This window comes from Oenanthe melanoleuca, chromosome 13 (assembly GCF_029582105.1).
Source record: "Oenanthe melanoleuca isolate GR-GAL-2019-014 chromosome 13, OMel1.0, whole genome shotgun sequence".
In the NCBI taxonomy this organism is placed as follows: domain Eukaryota; kingdom Metazoa; phylum Chordata; class Aves; order Passeriformes; family Muscicapidae; genus Oenanthe; species Oenanthe melanoleuca.
The window spans coordinates 8,203,324-8,227,484 of record NC_079347.1 but is presented as its reverse complement, the minus strand read 5'-3'; the positions used below and the strand labels follow the sequence as shown (position 1 = coordinate 8,227,484).

Sequence of the window (24,161 nt, the reverse complement as noted above, 5' to 3'; positions counted from 1 at the left end):
GCAGCACTCCATCTTTGAGGAGGTGTCAGTTCTTTTCAAGGATGAGCAATTGAAGGGACAGTGCTGTCTGTTTCTGGTACCTGGCTGCCTCCACCCAGTACCAAACTCCTTCACAGCCCTGCTGCCAGTGACCTGTCAGAGCTCTTTGAGGTGTGACTTCCTCAAATAGGCTGTGGCAACAATAGTCAGGCAGAGGTTTAAGAAAGAGTCCGATTTTCCTGCAGGATTGATGGTTGGTTATCCTGTTGCTTTCGCTACAGTTTATATCTGGCAATAGTTTGAAACATTTGCAGCTTTATGAGCCCCGGGGAGGAAGGACAGAATTAGCTCCAATGCCATTTAAATGAGAACACGAAAAGGATGCTGTGACTTTTAAAGCACAGGAAGGATTTCTGTGAGATGCCTTTTGGAGGCTGAAACATCATTCTATTGCCTCTGCTCTGAGAGCTAACTTCCAACAAGAGACCATCTCAGTAATAAAGTATTGAAGAAATTCCAGATGTTTATGCAGGAAGTTTTCCTGTGTTGTATTATTTGGTTGGAAGAAAAGGTTGGAGGGGAGGAGGTACCATTTGCATTTCTTGAGCCTGCTGAGAGTACTTATGCTATTAGTCTGAAATGCTTCCTGCCAGGTTCTGCCATGGCAGTTAGGGCTGGGTGGTGCAGTGGGTTATTCCCTGGATTTGGATCTGCACAGAAGGGGTTCACATCTGGGTCACTTGTGGAAATGAGGATTGCTTACCGAGTACAAGAGGTCTGGTTTTAGCCTGGCAGTCAGTTCTTTGGTAGCGAGGCTGTGTCATCCCACTTGCTTCTGGTGTTTTTCTCTCAGGGATTACAGAAGTAGCAGATAAATTGATATAAATTGGAGCACAAGAGAAGGAACAGAAGAAATCTGAGTTGTTCATGGACAACTTCATATTTTGATGCTCTTTTTTTGGTAATTTCATGGTGAAGGAAGCAGCTGGTGCAGGTTTTCTAACACATTTCTCCAATCCTCAGATCGCATTGCCCGAAACCGCAAGACTATCGTTTGCCCAATGATTGATGTCATTGACCACGACCACTTTGGATATGAGACTCAGGCTGGAGACGCAATGCGAGGGGCATTTGACTGGGAGATGTATTACAAGAGGATCCCCATTCCTCCTGAGTTACAGAAACCTGATCCCAGTGATCCCTTTGAGTAAGTTACTGAAACGCAGAGTGCTAAGAGCCAGCTAATGAAATAACACCCTGCTGCAGGGTAGGTTTACACCTCAGCACAGCAAAAGCCAGAAGCTGGTGTTAAGCTGCTTGCTTTTTTGGCAGCTGTTTGCTGTGCTGGTTTAAAAGAAATGCATTGTATAGCAGCTGTGAACACTCTCCTTTTCATTGCTGTTTTTTTGCCATATTAATTCCTGCAGAAGTTAACTTTTCGTTGAAAACTCTAATGTGTGACAATTAATGTGGTCATTTATTACTGAGATCTTTCAAAGATAACTTAGTATCCCTAATGCTCTGCCAAAACCAAATCAATGGTGGGTTATGTGTCATTCCCAGTTGGGGGAAGAAGAAAATCTAGCAGAATAATTACAGCAATTTTGATTATTACAGTGCACTGCAGAAGTAAATCTGTGATGAAGTTATGCTTTGCTGTTACTATGCTTGCCAACATTGAGACAGTTCTGCTGTCCTTTATACTCTGCAGTGTTTAAAAAAAAAAAAAAAAAGAAAAGAAAAACAAACCCACAAAACACTTTTTGAGGTCAAACTGAAAGACTCAATCCTACAACAGAAGCAGAGCATATATGAAAAGCATAAAGTCCCTTGGGCTGAGGTGGTGTCCTGTCACTTCATGGTCAGCTCCTGCCTGCTTGGAGGAGAGGCATTGGCAGGTTCTGGAGGGAGCCTGGTCTGGTCCTCCTTGTTTGCAAGTGGGAAGTCTGTAGGTAACACCAAAACAGCTGTTTGATGCACTGATAAGGCACTGGGAACACTGGGTGGTGAAAAGAATATTTGTCAAATCTTGCTTTGTTTTTTCAAATGTTTAGCTAGAGATCTGTATCTTTGAATGTATTTGTAATATGGAGTCTGGTTTTTCCTTAAGGTCTCCTGTAATGGCTGGAGGACTGTTTGCAGTCGATAGAAAGTGGTTCTGGGAGCTGGGAGGGTATGATGCAGGTCTGGAGATATGGGGAGGAGAGCAGTATGAAATATCCTTTAAGGTGAGCCATGTTCTCTGGAAATTACTTTTGTTTTGAAAAGTACGAACTTGTTCTGAGGCGCAGAATGTGAATGATCTGTCTTGTCCTTACTTTTGCATGTGACTAAAGGTGAAAGAGCTGGGAGCAGTGAGATAGTGCACAGGAGAATCAGCACTGGTGTGGGCAGTGACTAGTGAGGGTCAGTTTTGGAGCAGGATTAGCTGGGGTGTCCCCATTCTGTGGTCACAGCTCCAATGCCTGCACTCTTCCCAGCCAGGGTAGCTCAGCTGCTGTGGAGCTCTCTGCCTCTGAGGCTGCTTAGATGGTGAAATACTCTCCTTCTTGAGGGAAAGAGGATTCCAGCTCCAGGAGGACCTCAGTCCTCAGCTTGAGTTCTCAGAGAGGAGAACTTTGTAGTCAATCCAGCTGAGCCCTGGCTGTGAGAATCTCGAGTTATTACTTACCCAGGAAGAAATCTCCCAACAACTGGAGCCATTACTGTTGCTGGCAATGACTTTGGATCATTATCTGCCTGGCCTGGGGACAGTTCTGCTACTGACTGACTGACTGGTCAGTGGAGGGCTTTAAGAGTTAGCCAGCTCCAAAAATGAATACAAAGAGTAACAAGTCACTGTAAAGCACCAAGACTGCTGGTACCAGTGTTAGGTTGGAGTATGGCACTTTAAATCCAATTTGGGAAACCCACCAGAATGTCCCAAACCCCTGAAGGTAGGGGGCCAGTTTTCAGTGGGGGGAATCCTTCCCATAGGCTGGGCCAAACTGAGTAAAGATGTCTACATTAAACTCTGTTTGAGGTTTCTTTCAGAGGTTGAATATTTAATTTTACAGGTGTGTGGATGCCACTGATGTAAGCTAGCTGACCTTAGCACGAGGCCAGATGATAGCAGGGATGTAGTGCACAGTTTGGCTTCAGCAGTTAAAATTCTGCCTGTCTCCCCTGACAAGGCATCTCTTTAAAAACAGATTCCTGGTTCTCCATACCTCTGTGCAGTTCAGAAGATACCAATCCTCAGCAAGCCACATTGCCATACACACACCCCATGTGTTACTGGGCAGCAAACAGTGGGAGAAAAGACACTGATTTTGGGACAGCCTTTTCTTCCATCATTTCCTCACCAGAACCCATAAGTCACCTGGGATGTCCCTTGTCCTCTGTAACAGTGGCAGGAAGGGAGGGGCGAGGCCACCCTCTTTGGGGGTGCCATTGTGCTTAGAGCCATTTCATCTTTGTGTTGTGTGTAATGAAATTGTGTAAGGCACTCATTCTCTGCAGGAGGGGCAGCATTCAGCCTCTTCCTCTCTGAAAATTCTGGTTTCCAAGAGTGATGACAGTGGCTGGGCAAGCCCTTTGTCTCCAGTGCCACAGCAGACAGACACACTGCTTGATCTGCAGGAAATAAGGCTGCTTCATTCATCTGTTTGCTTATCCCCTCTGAAACATGCTGTGTTTTATTTCAGTCCAGAGATGGTAATTTATGGAGGGATACATTTGCTTTAATTAATCTCTGCAAAGACCCCCTTTTTTCTTTCATTGTGCAACAGAAAAATGAAGTTTTCACTGAAAGAGGCTCAGTGTATTTTCAGAAATTAAGATAAATTGATACATTCATCTGTGGCTGATAGATTTAATAATTCTGCTGGAATTGCAAGAATAGAAGGTTTGTTCATAGAATTTATGAAGCTATGACATTCCTGGTGAGCTTAGAGCCACGTTTTTACCTTTAGAAGCAGACTGAGATTTTGTGGTTAAAGGTGCAGTGTCAAATAATTTAAAGCTCTGGCTTTAGGCGTGGGATACCTGTTTTCACATTATTTATTATCTCATGGGAATTCAGAATCTAAGCATGCCAGATTTACAGCCCAGCTTTAACAAAGAATCTGTTCCTGTCCCTGGCTGTTGTGGGTGCAGTACTCTTCTGTACTGCTGGCCTGTGACCTATTGCATTGGATCTGGCCTTCTTGAGCCTCGCAGGGCGTACAGGGCTTCTTGGGGATTATTTTGTGTTTTGGATTTATTTTTCCTTAAGCATATTTTTTTTGGCCATTCATAGACTGTGCTTTGCTGGTTTTGCTTTTATTTTAAAATACTAGGGTCTGTTGCTGAGAGACTGGAAATAAGTTTATTTAGGAAATTCTCGCCTTTTTTTAGCAAATCATACCTATTTCTATTATCAGCTGGCTCTGCTTCCTTCTGAGCAGAAATTTTCAAGCAAACCAACATGGAAAGCATCAGTGTTTAACACCTCAGAAAACACTTAGCTGGAGGGTGGATCAAACTCCAGAAGCCTTGCACTTTGTATGAAACATATACATCAAACATCATAAGGAAACACTGCATGTAGGAGGGACAAAAAATTGAGGTGAACTTTCTAACCTTAAAACAGAAATTTCTAGTTTAGAAATGAAGGAGTTGGTCTATCCATTCCATATTCAAGCAGAAAACAGGCACTGCTTCCTTCTGTTGACCTGTGTGTATCCAGAGCAGCTCAGTGTCTCTGAGACAGCACTGCTGCAGCTCAGGGTGTTCCTGCTCAGGTCACCCCAGACACAACAGGCAGATCACAATCCCCATGGTGGTTACAGGTGAATTTCCAGGTGCTGACCTTAAAGTGTGTTCTTGTATTTTGGAAAGAGGGTAAACAAGCATTCACAGCTGTCTCTGTGGGGTGTTTGTCACCTTTCCCTTCTGCTGCCTTGTGTTTCCTCTGCTCAGCAGTTTTCATTGAGGTGGGGCTCTTTGATTTTCTGGAGTCACTTCCTTACCTCTCCTCTCTTGCAGTTTTTCCTGGTCTTCTTCTTGATTGTGTGAACAAAACTCAATTATTTACCCAAAGTTATAATGGACCTTTCCTCTTCCAAACACAATTTAATAGCTGCCTACGTAACCACTTCATTTTTTTGGCATAAATGCATTTAATTTGGAGCAGTATGTGTGAAGCATTTTAACTGTTCCTTTCTGCAAGTGCTACTTTGTATAGCACTTATCTAAGCTCAGTTTTGAGATGATGTTGCCTCTTTTCTAGTATTTTTGTGGATTCTATTCTGTTTTGCTTACATAAATCTTCACTAAACTGCTTCACGTCTCTCTTCCATAAATACATAGCCTGTGATTTTTTTTTGTTATGGGGAAACAGAAGAGTAAAAAGGGATGTCTCTGACTTGTGTAGGCATAAATGTAGATGTTCTTTGTATCTCAGATCCAAATGGTGTGTTTCTCAGTCCTTTAATTGCACACTGTACTTGAAGAGCAAAGAATGAGAATCCAGAATGTCCCTCTCTAGGTGATGTATCATTTCAGTTTTAGAAACATTTGCCTTGTAATTTGGAGATTGTAAAGCCTTCATAAAATGCAAAGAGCTCAGTGCAAAGCAAGCCAAATTGACAGTTTCCCTGAAAAGAACAATTAAAAGGGAAACAAAAGAGCTGGTCAGTACTTGTGGTCTTCAATTTTTGCTTCAGCAATTGGATAAAAGCCATTGCACTTATTCTGGTGATTGTAGGTCATTGCATTTTTCCAGATCCTTTTCCCAAACCATCAACATGAGTTGTTTCTGATTTCTACAGCATGAAACATGCTACATGTTTTCCAACAAATCCAAGTGCTGCACAGCTTCTGTTCACGTCTAAAGCCTGCCTCTCCTTTGTCCCATGCCAGCAGCACGTTTCTGATTCCCGATTTGCCACTGGGCCCTGGCAGGTGTGTAGTTTGGGTGCAGCTGCCAAGGGATCCCTTCTGACAGCATTTCTACTTGTGCTGCTGAAGTTAGTGCTGATTGTGAGCCTGCACTGCTTATTCCAGGCACATACTCCCTCCACTCTCCAGCAGCTCACGTTTGCCCACACTGGAACAGGCTGGGCATTCTGCTGCTTTTTTTGTGGGTTTTTTTTTAGCCAGCACATGCTGTTTAATTCTAAGGCTCTCAGCTGCAGTACAGGGTGGCTTCTTTCTCTCTTCCTATCTGGTGATGCACAGATCAGTTTCAGACCATTGACTCGAAGTTTTTACCTATGTTCACCCTCTTCTTGGTTCAGGTTCCTGAGCAGCCTCCCACCAAGCAGCAGCAAGGAAGTGCTCTCCTTCACTCCTGAAATGTGATTATTAGAAAGTGCTGTCATTACTCTCAAATGCTCCAGACACTGAGGAGGGGCTGTACTGGTGTGTGGTGTGTGAGAAGGTGCTGTGCAAACACACAGATCCCAGTGCCTCCCAGGCTACCTTCATCTCTCAGAGAGCAGCAAGTCCCAGCAGCCAGAGCAGCTGATGCTTCCAGTATAGAGGATTACAGTTTTCCTGAGTTATTGCCCTTGCTTTCATCTCACCTACTTTGTTATGCAGAGAAGCCCCTTGACTTGTCCTCTGTGTCCTTTTCTTCCCACCTTTCAGTGTGTGCTCACACAACCAGCCAGCTGCTCTCTGTTGGTCCATCCCATGGTCTTCATTTCTGTTGTGTCTTGCAGAAGCAGCTTTATTTTCAAGGCTTAACTATCCTTTGTGTTTTTTCCCCTCTCTTGGGAAGCATTGGCTCATCGTGGTGCAGTCTTTGGAAACCATAAACCTTGTATACCCAGATAATTTGTGTTCACACACCAACTGCAGCATTGTATTGTGTGTTTGAGAGGAGAGGTTCAGCTGTCTTACCTGACATTGTTTTCTGAAATTGCAGAAAGGGAATTGGAATCAGCATAACATTCCCATGTAGAGAATAGGTGGCATATTATCTGCTGCTTTCACTGCATACTGACTGAATCAAAGGCTCTGGAGTTGCTTTATGAATATGGAGTTACAGCTCTCCAGGCCCTGGGAAGATGGAAGCAATATCACCAGTGCTATTTTATTTCCCCTGTGTAGTTTTTATTATTAGGGTGAGATTGTGGCCTTAGCTAAATCTGCTCAGTGTGCCCGTTGACCTCAGTGTAGCCAGGTTTTCTCTTCATTCTAGCAGATCTGTCAGCTGCTGGATTCCAAGCCCAAAATGAAGATTGGCAAAATTGTGCCTGAGGAGGAAGAGAAATTTCCTGTTCTCTCTTGATGAGATCTGATTAGATTATTGTAAGAAGCACTGTCTGCCTGACCAGCTTTAATTCTTGTTCTTAAGGCGTAAATGGCTGTTTGAAATCAGGTGCAAGTTCAGGCTCTGACGTTTTCTGTCATGTCAGCTGAGGAGTGAGGCATGATCTGTAAAACACCTAGAAGAAACTGGTTCCTGTGGCCAAAGGAGAAGGCAGTAAGGGACAGTCAGTGTTGTGGGGAAGGCAGGAGGTGCTGCCCCACAGCCCAGCACCAGTTTCAGCTGTCTGACAGCATGATATTTTTAGCAGTGTACATTCTGGTGTGTCATGCCTGGGAACTGTACTCTTGTTTAAAAACAAGCAAATATCAGTAACTGAGTGGAAGCATTCCCTCAGCTAGCACACAGCTATTTTGGGTTTGCTTCCCTTGCATTTACTCTCTGACAGACCCCTGGATGCAATTCTCTGACCTTTAGCTCTGGCTTTCTAATGCTTTTGTTAGCTGTGTTTTACCAATGCATATCACGCTCTTTCCCTCTCCCCCTTCTTCCAGTTGTATAGATAAGGACTGGTAATTGTCTTTATGGAGGTTGTAATGAGTTCTGTCACCACACAAAGCAGCTCACTAATAAAATAAATCAAAGCAGCAACGAATGAATGGAAAGCATGCCTTTAAAATTAGATTTGTACTGCGGGTGCCATACTGTCACTTGCAGAGTGAGGCAACGTTAAAAAGGCACAGAGGTGGCAAAGTACCTTGAAAGGGTCACTGAGCTCTGCTGGCAGGGATTAGGAAGCTTTTCATTGCCTCCATTGCAGCATCATTTGGAATTAAATATTTTAAATCATGATCAGGAAAAGAGCAAGTCAAACTGACATTAGGTTTTCCTTATTAAGCAGCTCAGTTAAGTAGCTTTTTTGATCACATTGCATGTGTTCATGTAATGTTGTCTTCTATGCCTCGAGTCTTGTACCAGCTTGGAGCTCCTGGCCCATCAGTTCTGTCCAGTTTCCCACTCCTGCTGCCTCCCCAGCTCTGCAGCACAAGGACAGCTCTCTCCTCTCCAACTGCAGGGCTCTGCTGCTCAGCTTACACAGGAACATCATGTTCAGAGAAGTGTATTCCTGGTGGCCTGGCTGAAGGCCTTTCCTTAGAGATGGGGCTGTTGAGGCATCCTGTGGGCAGGCAGCAAGGAAAACATGCTGGTTTTTGCAGCCAGGCTTGTGTTACACTACAGTGCAGCTGCTGTGAACCTCTCAGGCTTTTTGCTGCAGGGTAGTGCAGGTTGCTGAGAAGTGTGTGTGTGTGTGTCAGTGCAACAGAGTCTGGGCTTCTGCTGCTGGTTCCCAGGTCTGTTGCAGCTCTTACAGCCTTGCACAAACCATTTCTGTCCTAGAAACACAAACCATGCCCAAATTCCTGTTTTCTCAGGCTGTTAATTTCCCAGCAGCGAAATCACACTCTGGCCCTCTGCAGCCAAAAGCACAGTCACTGCAGAATAAAAAGCATTTCTAATTCCATAAGAAACTTCATAAAGCTGAATGCAAGTTTCTTTTTAATCTCTTCTGCACTAGCCTCTCAGGACACAGCAGGGACAAAAGGAATCAAATTCTGTAGGAGTGTTTGTCAGCTTTCTTCTTGTCTCTCTCACCATAACGACATGTAATTAAGTACCTTGAACTTTAGAAGTTGCCTGTGAAAAATATTTCTCTAACTGAGAGCAACCAACCTCCATTAAGTTATACACAGTCAGCAAATGACTGTAATTATTAGGGCCAGCAGACAGAGCTGAAACTCCAGAGGACTTTAGTGTCAGAGCTAATAATTATGCAGCAGCCTTGGCCAAATATTTCTCTTCCGAGCTAAGTATTTAATATTGTCGCTGTAGAATATTAATGGAATTGCCTGCTATGTGTGAAGCTGTTGACTAAGCTCATTGTACAGTGAACTGTGGTGGCTCAAATTAGCCCCAGAGAACAGGGAGATCAAGAGCACTGCACCAGCCTGCCCAAAATCCACAGCCTTTGGGGCACTCCCATGGGATCTGGGGACAAATAGAAGGGCAAAGGCAGCACCTCGCTCCAGGAATTCAGAAAGTCATTTGTTTGGCATTCTTTTTCTTTAAGTATGCTTTAGGTGTTTCTGTGAAGCATAGAAATATTTCTTAAACCTAATGAGGTAGATTGGTTGGTTTAGAAAACGTCTCCTTTTGTTTCACTTGGACAAAATTACTACATCCATGCTATAAATAAAGAATAAAAGAAAGCTGTTGCAGAGTGCTGGCACAAAGTGAAATCTTCCCAGATGTGGAAGGAAGCTTTTGGGCCAACTCTAGACATTAACCAAGCATCAAGGTAGTCATCTACAACTAGCAGTGTATTCTAGTCACTTCCTGAGGGCTTTTTAAAAGCTATTTATGTGTTCACCAGGCAGAGATTTCCACTTAATTGTAAGGCTGCAAAAGCAATGAATGAATGTCAGCGATGAAACCATAAAAGAGCAGTGATAACCACGGGAAAAAGTAGTAGTTTCTTCTGATTTCTGGCACTTGAACAGGCTCATGAATTCCCTGGAGCCTTTTGCATAACACATGACCACCTGTACTGGGGAGATGTCCTCCCTTTTACAGCCTCGTTACACAACCTACACCCAGGGTTTTTTATGGCACCCAGTTTAACTATTGTATTTACTATTGCTGTAATAACATATATCAGTTTAAAGCAAGGTGTGTGCTGTTTTCTCAGTGCTTGGATGTTTTTTCCCTGTTCTTTTCTGTATAGAAGGCTTGAGAGCACTTTTGCTAAATCAAGGCTTGCTGCATGGCTCTAAGCAGGTTGTTATAAGATTTGGGACTAAGGCAGGGAGGGAGGGGATTTGGGAAGAGTGTACTTTAATGTAAAAATCTGGGTTAAGTTTTTTATTACATGGAAGCCTTTTCTTTTTCATTTTCCTCCATAAAGCCATGACTGAATGTGTTTCTCTGCTGTTCCACAGGTATGGATGTGTGGAGGTCGCATGGAGGACATCCCTTGCTCTAGAGTTGGTCATATCTACAGGAAATATGTTCCATACAAGGTTCCCACAGGAGTCAGCTTGGCAAGAGTAAGTGGCAGTGGCATTCCCCAGGACAGGAGTCTGACTGCAGTATGACCATGCTGTTGTCTACTCTTACCCCACAATGGGAGGCAAATGTAGAGCTCTTTGTCTGTAATTTGCACTTGCACAGTCCAAGTTGAGCAGTTTTGCAGTGGTGGATGTGTAGCACAAAGGGAGGAGAGCCCAGGGAGCTGCAGATGTGTGTGTGAACAGCTGCCATGCTCCAAACATCAGCCACTGCTGGGTGCTGGGCAGGGATTTTGTGATCAGGCACTGGCTATAAAAACAAGATATGGCTTTATTTGTATAATACTTCAGTCATTTTATAGCTGTGCTCTCCAAGAGCAGCAGGCTTCAGCGTGGTGATTGGTTTTGGTGATTGAAAGACCTCTCAACTTCAAGCATCACAGACCACTGAATGGGCAAGCTGTAATTTTCCACAATGGAATGTTCTGTGCCATCTTATTTTTTAATCTAGTGTAGCCCAAAGAAGAAAGAGCTTTCGTCTATCCTGCACTGGGTTTCTCTCACTAATTTTCAAATTGAAGAGGGATTGCATTGCCCTCTGGTGGGAGAAAAACATCCTAGGAACAGGAAGGCTGCAAAACTAAAAGCCTCAGAGAGGTGCCCTGCTGTTCTGAAATCTTAAGGCTTGCACAGTATTACAGTGCTTTAATGGCATCACCCCAGTTACAGATTTGGATTTATTCCTCAGCCCAGCAATGACTTGTCAGAACGACAGAGCACTCTCTTCAGGAGGGAGCTGTATTTCTTTTGATTCAGTATTTGGCTCTTGTGAACTCCCACAATGGTGGAAGGGGACAGCAGAGAGGTAGGAAAGGCTATTTCTTGGCATCTTAACAGACATCTTGAGGTAAACACTTGCTCCTGCATTTGGGGCAGGATCAGCACACTGCTCACTCTTAGCTTCCTCACTTTTTTGGTGGTAAATGATCACTGCTGGACTGAACAGCTTCATGCAAGGAGTCACAACTGCACATGGCACATTATTGAGAGGCACCAAGAATGTGTCTGATGTTGCCAGAGAACAGCCCAAGATCCAACACTCTTGAGGGCGCTGTGACATGCAGGTCTTGAGTGGATGGTGTTTGTTGCTGTCTTGGAGGTGCACAGGGGATTAAGCTTTACAGTAACACATGAAATGTGCTGCTGCCACGAGGTAAAACCCTTTGCTTCTGTTCAGAAGGGTCATCGCCTGAAAGCTCTGTATTCCTGAGGTATCTCAGAGTTTTACCCAAGAAAATGGAAAAATAGTGCTAAGAAAGAGTATTGTGAACTGGAGCTTTTCAGAAGGGAGTACTGCAAATCCCATTCCTAGATGGATATAAAAGATGCAATAAGAAGGATTTAAGAAAGCAGCTTTTTGTCAGAGACCTTTGAATGTCCAGTGGTATTTACCAGCATCATGTTCTGACTAGTTTCCTTATAGAAAAAAAGAAAAAAAATCAGCTTTTGATTAATGTTGTTTTTCTTAGCCACAAGGAACTAGATATAATGGCTAAGTGCCAGGATTCTGTTTTGACCTCAACCGAAAATATCTTTCTAAAAGTCCCTTGGAACTACAGAGTAATAAAAATAATCTTTGTCCTGAAGCTGGAGAGAAAGAGTGGATGTGAATGAAAATCCTTTCTGAGCAAAAACATGTGAGCTGCTCTGAATGCTAATGGTGGTTTGTGCAGCACTCTCAGCTGGTTTCCCCTCTGGTTGTCCCCCACAGAACCTGAAGAGGGTGGCTGAGGTGTGGATGGATGAATATGCAGAATACATTTACCAGCGCCGACCCGAGTACCGGCACCTCTCCGCGGGCGACGTCGCCGCTCAGAAGGAGCTTCGCAACAACCTCAACTGCAAAAGCTTCAAGTGGTTCATGAACGAGGTTGCCTGGGACTTGCCAAAGTTCTACCCACCAGTGGAGCCTCCAGCAGCTGCCTGGGGAGAGGCAAGTTTGTGCTCTGACATCTGCAGTGGGCAGGCAGGCTGCAGTTTGGTTTGTTAGGGTTGCCCATGTGCCTCAGTTGCTGTGGGGAAGGTGTGAGCAAGTGTTTAAAGATCTGCTTGGTGTTTCAAAACCCAGAACTCCTCTACCATTGCACTGGCCTGATCAAAGCAGGCAGTTGGGCAGGCAGCTGTTCCTATTAGTGCACAGCTCCAACGAGAATAGAGTCTTGGCTTGTTCTGCATGTTGTGTATTTAGTAGAAAGCAGAATATGCCAGAGGGAAGACTGGGGAGAGGCAGCAGCTGAGCAATAGTGAAATCTTGTATTTCCAAAGGGCTTTACAACTGTGCTGAGCTACTCTTGTCCTTAGCTTTCCCATGTGAAAGGCAAGAAAACCATCCTTATTTTTGAAAGTCAGCTGTGTTCTAGGAATAGAATCACCCCAGGAGCAAGGCTTTGAATTGTTGCACACAACTCTCGTGACTGAGTGTTTTGGGTGAGTTGAAGAATCACTGGCAAAGGTGTTGGCAAAAGCAGGTGTAATATAAAAGTGAAAGCATGACAAAGTTTATTGGTAAGGTTCACTGTACTACTTTCTAGAGGGTTAAAGCACACAGACAAAAAGCAAACTAAAATCTAAAATAAATCAATCTAAAATTGAAATCAACCAAAAACTACCTGTGTGAAGACTGAGGATGGAAAAGGGTAAGGATAAAAAATAAGGGAGATCCTCCCATGGAGTCCCAAGGTTCAAGAGTTTTGCTATGTGCTGGAGGTTCAGCTGGGTCCCATTTGAGTTCTGTGCTTTCTTCCAGCTGTTACTGGCCATCTCAGACTCACAGTTGAGAGAGCAATCTTAAAAACTTAACTTCATACAAACACTGCTGCAATTTTAGGTAATTGGAGCCTTCTTTCCTGCTAGGAGTAGGGGTCTCAGTGACTAATTAATTATTTCAGATACGCAATGTGGGAACTGGACTGTGTGTGGATACTAAGCATGGAGCCCTGGGATCCCCACTGAGGCTGGAAAACTGTGTGAAGGACAGAGGAGAGGCAGCATGGAACAACGTGCAGGTAACAATCTGATCAATCATCAGCCCTAAATCTGGGGAAGAAGAGGTTCCAAGGACCAATGTTTCAGGAAGGCCATTTAGAGCTGTCCTCAAGGCTCACATGCTGATTCTACTTTGTACAGGATGTGGCTTGTGCTTGTGGCACAGGGGGATCTGGAGGCTGGCAGGCTGTGCAGAGCTTTTACCTCTGCTTTGAAGTTCTGAGTGAACAAAAGAAATGACAAGAAAACAGTGTGCCAAAACAATAAACCAGTAACAAGGCAGCTGTAATATGTAACAAAGTGAATATTAACTTCAAAGGTTGTGCTGAAAGAAGTGATAGAGGAGCATCATGCATATTAATGAACCTGCAGGAGCATTCAATAACTGTTCACTATCATCCTCCTGACAGGAGGCAAATGCATTATAAACACCCAACTATTGCTGGAGAGATGAAACCAGCCAGGTTATAGATTCACCCTCTCAACATATGAGGTGCCAGAAACGACAGCTTTATTGTAACAGAAGGGAGGAAAATATTAGTTTGTCTAAACTGTAGCAGCTGAGCTGAGAAAGGATCAAGAAAACAATGCCTCTATTACAGAGCCATGCATAACTCTTCAGGGAATGGCTTCAGTAGTAGGAGATAGAGGGTTGTTGCATATCAATTTGATGCGTGAAAAATAGAAACAAAACCAATTTACTCAGGCACAGTCCAAACTAAGCCTCTGTGGTGTCAGGAGGATCTTGAAAATTAGTTTTGGCTTATGTTTAGGAAGAGAATGTGGTTTGAACTTCTGAGTAGCGTTGAGCCTAAATGATTGTGGTAATTTCTGTCTCAGGAGGGATTTAAAAGGCAGTCAAGAACAAAGAAGTTTCTTTGTGCAAAAGTTTTTGGCCACACTGCTTCAAATAGCAGCACCCTGATCATTACTTGCCTTTCTGACTGCCCCATGGGAGATCTGTGAGGATAACTCTTCCTCCAGCTGACTCCAAAGGAGCCTCCAGAGCAGCCTTTTCCTTAGGGACTGAAAGGGAGGTGTGCAGCTGGCAGCCCTGAACCACATGGGCTAGTGCTGCCCTCTCATCAGGCTCTGCATTGCCAGGCATAGGCTGTGCTGTTGGTGCAGTTAAAGCTCTTACTCTGCTCTGTAGAGTCCCTCCTTCATTTCACCTGAGAGTGCTTACAGTTCACTGCAGGGTCAGTAGAAGGGAGCATCAGGAAGCAACACCCGAGTGTTTGCCCTTCCTGCACTCCTGTGGGCAGGGTGGGAAGCTGTGGCTCCTGGTTCCTTGTCCCAGGAGCATGGGACAATTTCTCAAGGTGACTGCAGGCTGCCTGTACAGACTCCAGTGTTCACTGCCAGCGTTAACTCTGAGCTGCTGGAGCTCTCTGGCTTTTCTGCTGGCTGGGAAGGCTGTAATTGGTCAGCTGCTCACTTAATCCTTGATGTATGTCTGCATTGCAGAGACATCCAGGGCTGCTCTGGTACCCAGGCTGACCAGCATGGCTGGCTGCAGCAGCACTGTCCTGTTTCACATGCTGTGTGACAGCTGGTACAGAGTCCCCTGGGCAGCAGCCCCTGTCCCTGGAGGCAGGAGGAGTTTTTCCTCTAGAAGATGCTGTCCTTTCCTTGAAGCCATCCCCTCCTGTGGGCACAGGGAACAGCATTCTGCCAGTGAAAGTATCATACCCAGTACCAGCCATGGTGAGGGTCCTGTTTGTCCTGACAGGTGTTCACCTTCAGCTGGAGAGAGGACATCCGTCCAGGGGATCCTCAGCACACCAAGAAGTTTTGCTTTGATGCCATTTCCCACAGCAGCCCTGTGACCCTCTATGACTGCCATGGGATGAAGGGGAACCAGCTCTGGAGATACCGAAAAGTGAGTGTCTGTTGTGTGTGTGTGTGTGGGCGTATTCCCATCTAAGGTGTCAAATTGCCTGAGGCACTTACTTCCTGAAAATGTCATCACTCGTGTTTTATTCCTTCTCTTCATGTAGCTGTAACAAGAGAATCTGCAGACAGCCTGTTGCCATTGTACCATTGATTAGAAAAAGAGGTGACTCCCCTGTTCCACTGGTTAGAAAGGTGAGGACCCCAGGGCTCCTGAGCAGAGGACACTCTCTGTGCAGTGTCCCCACAGCTGACAGTGAGGTGATGCAACACCTTGTGTTTGCAAAGAGGTGTTCTGAGAGTTGGTTTGTTCTGAGCACTGGAATGTCCTGCCAAAAGTAGATAAGGATTTATTCATCCTTCTACTAAGCAATGCTATTGTGGGCCACAGGTAAGTAAATTCTTTTCAAAGTGCCCTGTCCTAGTCCTTGCAGTCTGCTGGCATGATGCCTGGGAGGGTTGCAGCAGAATTCCAGCCTTGAGAGCCCCTAGGAAGCTTTAGAGTCCCAGTGCAGGTGTGAGGATTGAGCTGCATTCTGTTGGAAAGGGTGGGAATGAACCCAGACATTCATCAACCAGTTAAGCATGGAACAACTTCAGATATGCCCAAGTGACATAATAGCTTGCCTTGGTTTTTAAGGCTTCTTTCTGTTGGTTTTAAAACAACTTCTCTTCTCTGGTTAACCAACCTCACATTAAATTTCTCTCCTCCAGGACAAGACCCTCTACCACCCAGTCAGCAGCAGCTGTATGGACTGCAGTGAGAGTGATCGAAAGATCTTTATGAATAGCTGCAATCCTTCATCTCCAACACAGCAGTGGATATTTGAACACACAAATTCAACCATCTTGGAAAAATTTAACAGAAACCTTGATCTTTAAAAGACTGAGAGAAAATATATATATTTTACAATTATAGTTTTTACTGGGGAGGGTTAAAAGAAATTTTTTTAATACTTTTTTTTAAACACTTAATGAAGGCAAAAGGGAGAATCTCAGGAGAAGGTTAATTAGCAGGCCAGTCTTTATTGTGAAGATGCTGCATCCTTCTCTTCTGGGGATGGTGGAATTTTAAAGGCTTTGCCAGAGCCACTTCTCTGCTGAGACTGAACAGAAACTCTGTTTTTAGAGGAGTCTGAATGTGTTTCAAATGGTTTTTTTTTTTCCCCGTTTTTGTTTTATTTCCCATTGCAGTCTGGTGTTAAATGATTTTGTTATCCAGGACCCTGCAGGACTTTTTGTAGCTGCTATACCACCCACTGAAGCGTTCCCACATAGGTGCTTTATCTTCCAAACTCCATATAAGTAAAATACTGAAGAAAAGATTTAAGTCTCCAATCAAAAAAAAAAAAAGGAAAAAAAAAAAAGAAAAAAAAAAGCCCATTATTGTAAAATGAAATGAGTATTTTTTTGCCCTGAACCAAATATATTTCAAACAGGTTGAGTATTATTACTTTCCAAATCATAGGGCTGATGAAGGAATGAGCTCTAGTGGAAGTGCAGCCAAGTGTTGGGAATATGGCTGTTGTTATTAGCCATGAGGAATCTGGGTTTCTGGTCCATTCACTTTGCAGTCAGTTTGTCACTCACTGTTGAATCTTCAAGGTGAAAGATTAGCAGAGGGTTTTTAAATAATCGCAGTTCTTACAGGTGAAGACTTTATGCTAAGAGCCTTTGGATATCAGGTTCCAAATTTGCCTCTTATAACCTTTTTAGCACAGACATCTCCAGGATTTCTCAGAGTTAAATCTACTGTGTGAAGATAATTTCCATTCTTCCTTTAGAGGTTTGAAGGCTAAGTTAATTTACAGTTGGTGTGAGCAGATTAATTCAGGATAATAAAGTCAGGGCTGAGATTAGCCATTGGTCTTTATCCATTTGTTCATCAGTCTGTAGTTTCTTGAGTCATGTGGTCAGTGGTGTTCTAGCCTTGTGGAAACGTGCTATTAATCTCTCCTCATTTCCCAGCACCCACTGTGCAGTTCACTGTGACTGGAAATCTGTTTGCTTTAGCAGAGATGTGGGACTGATGAACCCATTTTCCTGGTTCAGTCTCCATTGTGCAGTGAGTGAGCAGTGCAAGGTGTTACCCCTTCTGGTTTGTCTGTGGGATCTGCCAGACAGTGAACCAGGATTGTCTCATCCCAGCAGCTGGAATGTACTGACACTAAAGAATGAATGGAGGACCACTGGTTCAAGTCTATCTGAAGCAAGTATTTTTTAAAAATCTGGTTTAAAATGAAGTTATTGCAAAAACACATGTACTAGTTCCCCTGACTTAGTCTTGTACTGAAGGGAGGAGCAGTGTCATTTTCTGGTAAAAGCTGTGAATAGGGATGCAGTGAACCAGTGAACAGATGCTGTGAAAATTAGTAAACAGGATTCCTTTGTCAGGAATTGCCCAGCTCCTTGGTTTGTCTAGCTGCCCATGCAGGGGTGTTGCAAGAGCAGGTAGTGTGCAGCCAGCTCTGGGGTGATGGGGATGGGACCCCTGTGGGATGCTTGATGAACATGGTTACATTGCCTCTCCTCAGAGGGGCAGGGAAGCTCTGCTCTGGGATGTCTTTCATGTGAAGGCACGGAGATGCTTCCCTAGTGTCCCAAAACAAGCAGGATGGCTCCCCCCTGCAGAGCTCCAGGAGCAAGAAGCCCTTTTGTTGCCAATTGTAGGGCTGTGTCCCATGTTTCATATGTGCTGGGAGCAAACAAGGACACAGCTGTGTGCCCCCCAAACTCTCCAATCTGATGTGCTGAGTAGGAGGCTCAGAATGGTTCCCACCTCTCTCATCCACACAGCTGAGGCCATGTCTGACCTTTTCTGCCAACTTAGCTGGTCCATGCAGTCATGGAGAACACGAAACATGGGCACTGCATTGCAGCGGGCACCAGGCTTCCCATATGTTGGTGTCTAAGATTTTGAGAGTGAAAAAAAGAAAAAATAGCCCTAGACTTCCCCTTGTAACAATTCTGCAGCAGTATTGGATGGAAGTGAGACCAGCATCAAGCAGAGTTGGCACCTTATGTTCTCAGCTACTACAGTATGTCTGTTATTAAGATCCCTTTGCATTTCTGTGGGAGACAGAGTCACCTTCCAGCACTTTGTGACTAACTGCTGCTTTCCTTAAGTTATTAATACTCTCATTAGCTGAGTAGTGCTGACTGTGGAGCCACTAGATGGCCTGACTAGATGTCTTTATGAATGTTTTAATGCCTGTGGAACAAGAAGCTGTTTGTCCATGAAAAGTGCTCGTTTTTTTATAACTGGGACACAATCAGCATATTCTATAAATGGACTGTAGGTTGTTCTGCTTGCAGGTTGCAGCTTTGTGTGTCTTAGTTTTCTAATGAGAGGATTAGCTTCTGTTTCTAAACTGCATGGCTTGCTTTGTACTTGGGCTCACCTTGTGAAGGGAGCCCTCACTTGGCTCACTGGATTCTTGCTTCAGAGAGAGCTGCAGCAATGAACAGGTCTTTTACCACTTGGTGATCTTAATTTGGAGAGAAAGGTCAGCTCTTAGCAGCTTGCACCAACAGCTTAGGCAATAGTTGAGGCAATTCCTGTTTGACAACCCACCACCAGTACACAGAAACCTGAGATTTAATGTTAGTAGTTGTACCAGGTCCATCTCAGTGTGGTTGATCTCTTTTCTGGAGGTTTGAGATCTGAATGTGGTAAGAGCCTCACAAATTCTGTACACTTCTGTGTAGCTCACTGGGCTTTGAGCTATTAATTATTTGCATCAGTTATACTTTTCAGTACCCTAGAGGCTTTGTTGACTAATGCAAAGACTTAATATAGCCAACTGATTGAGAAATATAAGCTGTATTTCATCATCTGCATCTTTAACTGAGCCTTGCCCGGGCAATCTGGTTAATTATTCCAATTACTTTTGGTTATTTGTAAGCAAAATTGCTAAAGCATGAATACATAATCAGATCTTCACATCTGCATGCAAATCAAGACTGGAGATTAAATACTGGTGATTATCTAATGCCAAATACATGTTTTCATATTTTTCCCCCAAAAGTATTGAAACACCCTTCTCTTTGTGGCTGCATAAGTTTTGCTGCTTTTAAGTATCAGAATCCCAGACAGCAAGGTGTGTTGCATAAAAATACTTTGATTTGCTCTTGAAGCATCTTGTTGATCTATACTGGTGCTAATCTCTAAGGCCTACACACAGTAAATAAGTTTGGGGCTCTCATGTGTGCAAGGTGTCTTTTCTCATACCTAGGAAATTAATTTTCTTTTTCAAACCACAACAGAAGAACGTGTGAGCCTTCCTGAAAGGGGAATACAGCATCATTAAAATAAAGATGTGCCTTTTTAAATGCAAATGTACAGCAAATGCTTAAACTTGAACCATTTCCTAGTGCCTTGCTGGACACGAGAGGAGAGGGGAAGGGGTTGGGGGATAAGGATGTAAGAGAAAGCTTGACTCCTGCAGTGTTTGTGTGTGGGGTTTTTTTTAAATGTCTGATTTTCAGTGCAAAATTTGTGTGAGCGACAGTAATTCAGAAGCTCTTGGGTTCCCTCTGTTAAATCAATATTGTTAATGACTCTGGGGAGGTTTGTCACTCCTAATAGGAAGACTGGGAAAGCTTGGCAGCTTCCTCTGGGTGTGCTGTACTGTGCTGTACCTCTGGGTGTGCACCTGAAACTGTACTGGAAAATGTCTTGGTTAGCTGCTGGATGTTTCACCTCATGGTGAAGGCTCATGATTTCACTGGCATGAGGGATCCTGCATTTTCTTTTCTAAGTATGCAAAACACAAATAGTCCCAAAAGCATATAAAATCTGTAGCAGAAGTGTCTTTCAGAAGAAGTTGATGCCTTCCATCACTGGGAAACTTTTACAAGAGTGTATTAAATTCTCTAATACAGAAGTAGCAAGAAAGCAATTTCTCAGCCTGACTTTCCTCATGGTTGGTTTTACAGCAGTCAGTGCACAGGGCTTTGCTTTCCTTTACTACTGGAGTGTTCCAGTCAGCAAACTTTCCTTCTTGCTGCTGCACTGAGATCAGTGATCTGAGAGTCAAACAGGCACCACCAGCTTGCAGGAGCACAGTGCTGTGGGGCTGCTACAGGGCTGTGACATCACCCAGGGGAGACATCTCCTAATAGTCAAATTGGGCAGTCATGGAACTGCCAGGTGAAAGGGGAGATTTTACTCTAAATTGTCTTTCAGGATACAGACAGGGACTTGAAATTGGAGAGAACAGCCAGCCTCTGGCAGTCAGCCTGTCAGACATGCAGTCAGAAGAGCCCTGGTAAGGCCATGTGTGAAACAGCCCAAGTGATGCACGTGTACCTTGCATCCCACATCCACTTCCAGCTGCTGGGGCTCATGGATTCACTGGGTGGTTTCACAGGATACACAGCAAAGGGGAGCTGGATTGTGAGGAGCACTGGGTCCTGTTCCCCAGCTGCCATGGCTGTTACTTGATCTTAAGCAAGGAAATCTGTGTGCTGCAATTTCCCAGCTTGTGTAGGATTCACCTTTCAGTGCTTTATTTTCTGACCTAATGAGTGTTGAGTCCAGATTTTAAAACAAGCTGCAAATCCTCACCTGGTTCAAGTGGAGAGAGATGCAGTGGATGGAGAATGGGAAATGAGATCTGAAATTGCCATCAGCATTCAACACAGACTCGTCAATTCATTTCACATTCCTCATTAACCAGTCAGATTGATTTATTCAGATTATAAATTTGAAGTGTAACCAAAATAAGCTCACCTCGTGCTCTGATTTCTACTTTGCAGTGCCATGCTTTAGCTTTGAGAATCTGTAAGGAACTAGGCAATGTTGGATCATGGAAACCCTAATAAAAAACCTGTGTCTGTTTTTGACTGTGCCTCTGCTAGCTGAGTACACTCCTTAATTGACTGCATTTGAGCTTTCTTGATGCTTCTGTATGACCCAAAAGGCTTCAATGATTCCAACAGTTTTAAGTGATTTGGGAGTTTAATATATAGCCACTGGATCTATGTGGTTTTAAATATACTAGTTCAACTCAAGGAGAAAAGTCTTAATCCTAGGTAGTGAGCAAACAAACATGAACTTCAACCACAAAACAAGATAAAAACTGATCAAGCTAACAGCCTGAAACCTTAGCCCTTACGATAACAGCAACAAATAGCTTTAGCCTCTAGGGTGGAGAAGGGAATTGGTTTCAAAATGCATTCTCTAGGATCTCAGTGATTAGGTCTAATTTTGTGTGTACCTTGTACTGCATGCATTTTCTCTGTAAAACTGGATGGTGCCTCTTGAATCAGTGTGTATTTATTTTGTGCATATTAGGACCAACAGCCTAATATCTGGGGGTGGTAAAGGACTTGTAGCACTTTAATGTAGTAGCTTTCATAAATTGGGAATCATTGATAGAATGCCTAGTGTTTTTAAAGTTGAATGGACTTCCTTTTATAATATATTTAAAATAAATTTTTAATGTGTTTTCTGAAAACTGTGTATACAGACGTGACTGTCCCCACCTGTTTTGCTCCAGAGATTGATTTTTCTTCTTGTAAGAATAAGCTCAGCTACCCTGGTGTGGTGTTTCCCCAGCACAGGTTTGCTGTCACTCCATGCTGAAGGAACCATGGCTGTAGTGGACAACTTGTGCCCAGGTAGGCCACCCCTAGCTTGGTAGAGCACAGAAAACAGAGAAAACCCAGCTGGGACTCTTCTTTCTCTGCCAGTTTGCCTTGGGAGCGACTTCTGGGAGATCCAGCCCACCCCTTGGTTTGCAGGGGAGGGTTTTAAGAGCTCCTGGCCTTGTTTGTGTTCTGATCTCCATGTGGGGAGAGCAGGCTCAGCCCAAGGCAACAGAAGTGTATCAGCATTGCTCGTGTTCCCACTAGGACCCTCAGTGCTTCCTACTGTCACCACTTCATTTCTTCAATGGCCTTCTCAATTACTCCTTTTTACTCAGCTCTGTTGAAGAAAAAACAGTGGGGGGAAAATGGATGGGAGACAAACAATGAAATGTGTGAAAATCTGTGTGTGGGAAAAGGAGCCTTTCTGGGGGGACCAGCAAGGCACGATCCCCAGGGAAGACTGTGCTGTGATTCTTGGCCACGGGAACACTGCCCAGGGTAAGTATGTGCCAAAAGCTGTGACAGTTTAAGCATTTTAGCAGGTTCAATATGTGCCACCCTAGAAAAGTGCTGAGCAGAGTGGGAGTCTGGGGGAAGGTGCCAGAGCAGTGTTTTCATTGGCCTCCCCAAGGTACTGCGAAAGGAAATAGTCTGATTTCTGCTGATGAAAAGTTTAAAAAAACCTTCCCAGGACATCTCAAGCAGCACAGGCTGTTGGGACAGAAGTATTTCTGTCCTGAGCCTCCTGAATGGCTCCATTAAAACAGTAAGTTCCAGATGACAGCTACCCCACTGACTTCTCTTTAGAGGGTAGTGCTGCTCCAGGTGAGATTTACAGGCCTGCACAGGTTCCCCTAATTTGATTAGAGGCTGACTGGGATGGCCAGGCTATTACTGCTTCTGAGGCACTAAAGCTGCCTGGGTACTGATGGGTTTATGAAACATTGTTTCTCACTTCATTGCAGCTCCCACAAAGAATTATTGGATTAGGTTAGTGATAGATACCTAATAAAGAATGTCTCTATGAGGCAGTTATTTTGCAGCAAGCTTGTTCCAGACTAGCAGACTGTGAAATCTGGAGGTTCCCATGAGGATAAATATGCTGAAATAAACTGCAATTATAAAAACACCTCCATGCTTTTTTTTATTTTTTTTTTTCTTATTTTGAAAGACTGAAAAAAAGGTGTCATCGTGTTAGCCTGAGCAGGAGGTAATTAGCACTGAATTAGCAAACAGACAGTGACAAAAGCTGTGGTTTTCCTTCTAGTGAGCATTGCAGAAAGACTTAAAACCTTTTTATCTGCAGGAATGAAAGGTTGCAGCCTAAGATGAAATACAATCTGATGGTCAGTACCCACCTGTTCTGACATTTAGGGTGCCTGTTTCTTCCCAAAATATAGCCAGGGAGCACCTGCACAATCTCCTCCTCAAGGGGACAGGAAGAAGTTCTGCTTGTTAGGGCATGTTCCCTTTTATCTCCTTGCTTACTGTTATCATCTGTCCCTACAGTTTGTGGTTTTGGCTTCCTGAGTGTCAAGATAATCCTTCTGCAAGGTTTCCTTAGCCAGCCATTTGATTTTTATTGGTAATGTTAAGATAAAGCCAGAAAGCTTGTTATCAGCAGCTCTGAGATCTCTGTCAGCCTCTTGGTGTTTTCCCTTTCCCCAAAACAAGGGAATATCTGTATGGCTTTGCCATGAGGGTATTACTTCAGGCAGGCAGATTCCAATCAGTTTGGCCTGGGGCTTTTATAAGCTGTAGTGTTTTTCTATTTTAAATCTCTTTGCTCTTTGCTAACTGCTTGTTTGGTCTGTGGGTGAAGTCATTTATTTCCAGCAGCTCCCCGTGAGAACGGCCAGCTCCAGGGAGCGTGTCCCCAGGAGGGTGCACTGTGCTTCTCTGCTGGTCACATGCACAAACAGAAATTACTAATTGCCCGAGGGCAGCCGCAGTAAAAACCAAGACAAGAGGCGGAACTCTTGAGGAGTATTAAGTCTTTGCCCTCCAAATTTATTCTGAGGCTTGTTTGATATTTTAAGAAATGCTTGGAAAATACAAATTTTGGTTTTTCTCAGTCGTCTTGTGCAGAGCATGCAGAAATGGTTGCCAGTGTTACTGTGTGGAGCAGCCTGAGCTGATGACCTTTTTTAAAAAGAGCTTTAAGGAGTCTCTTTCTTGCAAAGGTATTTCGTGTGATTCAGCACAGTCCACCCAGTGCTTGTGCACATTGTTCCATGTGCAGGATTTCAGGCTTTGAAGTCATCTTGGTCTATAGAACCTTTCTTCTGACTGAGCAGTAAGTCCTTTCTTGAGGAAGATGAAATCCTTTTCCTTTTAGAGCTGCTCAG

At 43.9% G+C, this 24,161-nt stretch overlaps 1 protein-coding gene and 1 long non-coding RNA gene across 3 annotated transcripts in view; one reads left to right on the top strand and one right to left on the bottom strand.

Moving 5' to 3' along the window:
- Positions 1 to 18,211, top strand: part of GALNT10 (polypeptide N-acetylgalactosaminyltransferase 10) — a 76,785-nt gene extending 58,574 nt beyond the window's left edge. For both annotated transcript variants that reach the window (XM_056502606.1, XM_056502607.1), the window contains exons 6-12: positions 1,003 to 1,186; positions 2,090 to 2,207; positions 10,213 to 10,320; positions 12,053 to 12,274; positions 13,230 to 13,346; positions 15,059 to 15,208; positions 15,934 to 18,211. In XM_056502606.1, coding sequence (XP_056358581.1) covers positions 1,003 to 1,186; positions 2,090 to 2,207; positions 10,213 to 10,320; positions 12,053 to 12,274; positions 13,230 to 13,346; positions 15,059 to 15,208; positions 15,934 to 16,101 — 1,067 coding nt within the window. In that variant the 3' untranslated portion in view covers positions 16,102 to 18,211. The remainder of the gene's footprint in view (positions 1 to 1,002; positions 1,187 to 2,089; positions 2,208 to 10,212; positions 10,321 to 12,052; positions 12,275 to 13,229; positions 13,347 to 15,058; positions 15,209 to 15,933) is intronic.
- On the bottom strand, positions 16,374 to 23,259 carry LOC130258877 (uncharacterized). Its single transcript, XR_008841551.1, has 2 exons — positions 23,172 to 23,259; positions 16,374 to 22,150 (listed from the first exon to the last, which is right to left on the bottom strand). It is a non-coding gene; the product is annotated as an uncharacterized LOC130258877 (long non-coding RNA).
- Between the last annotated feature and the right edge of the window lie 902 nt (positions 23,260 to 24,161).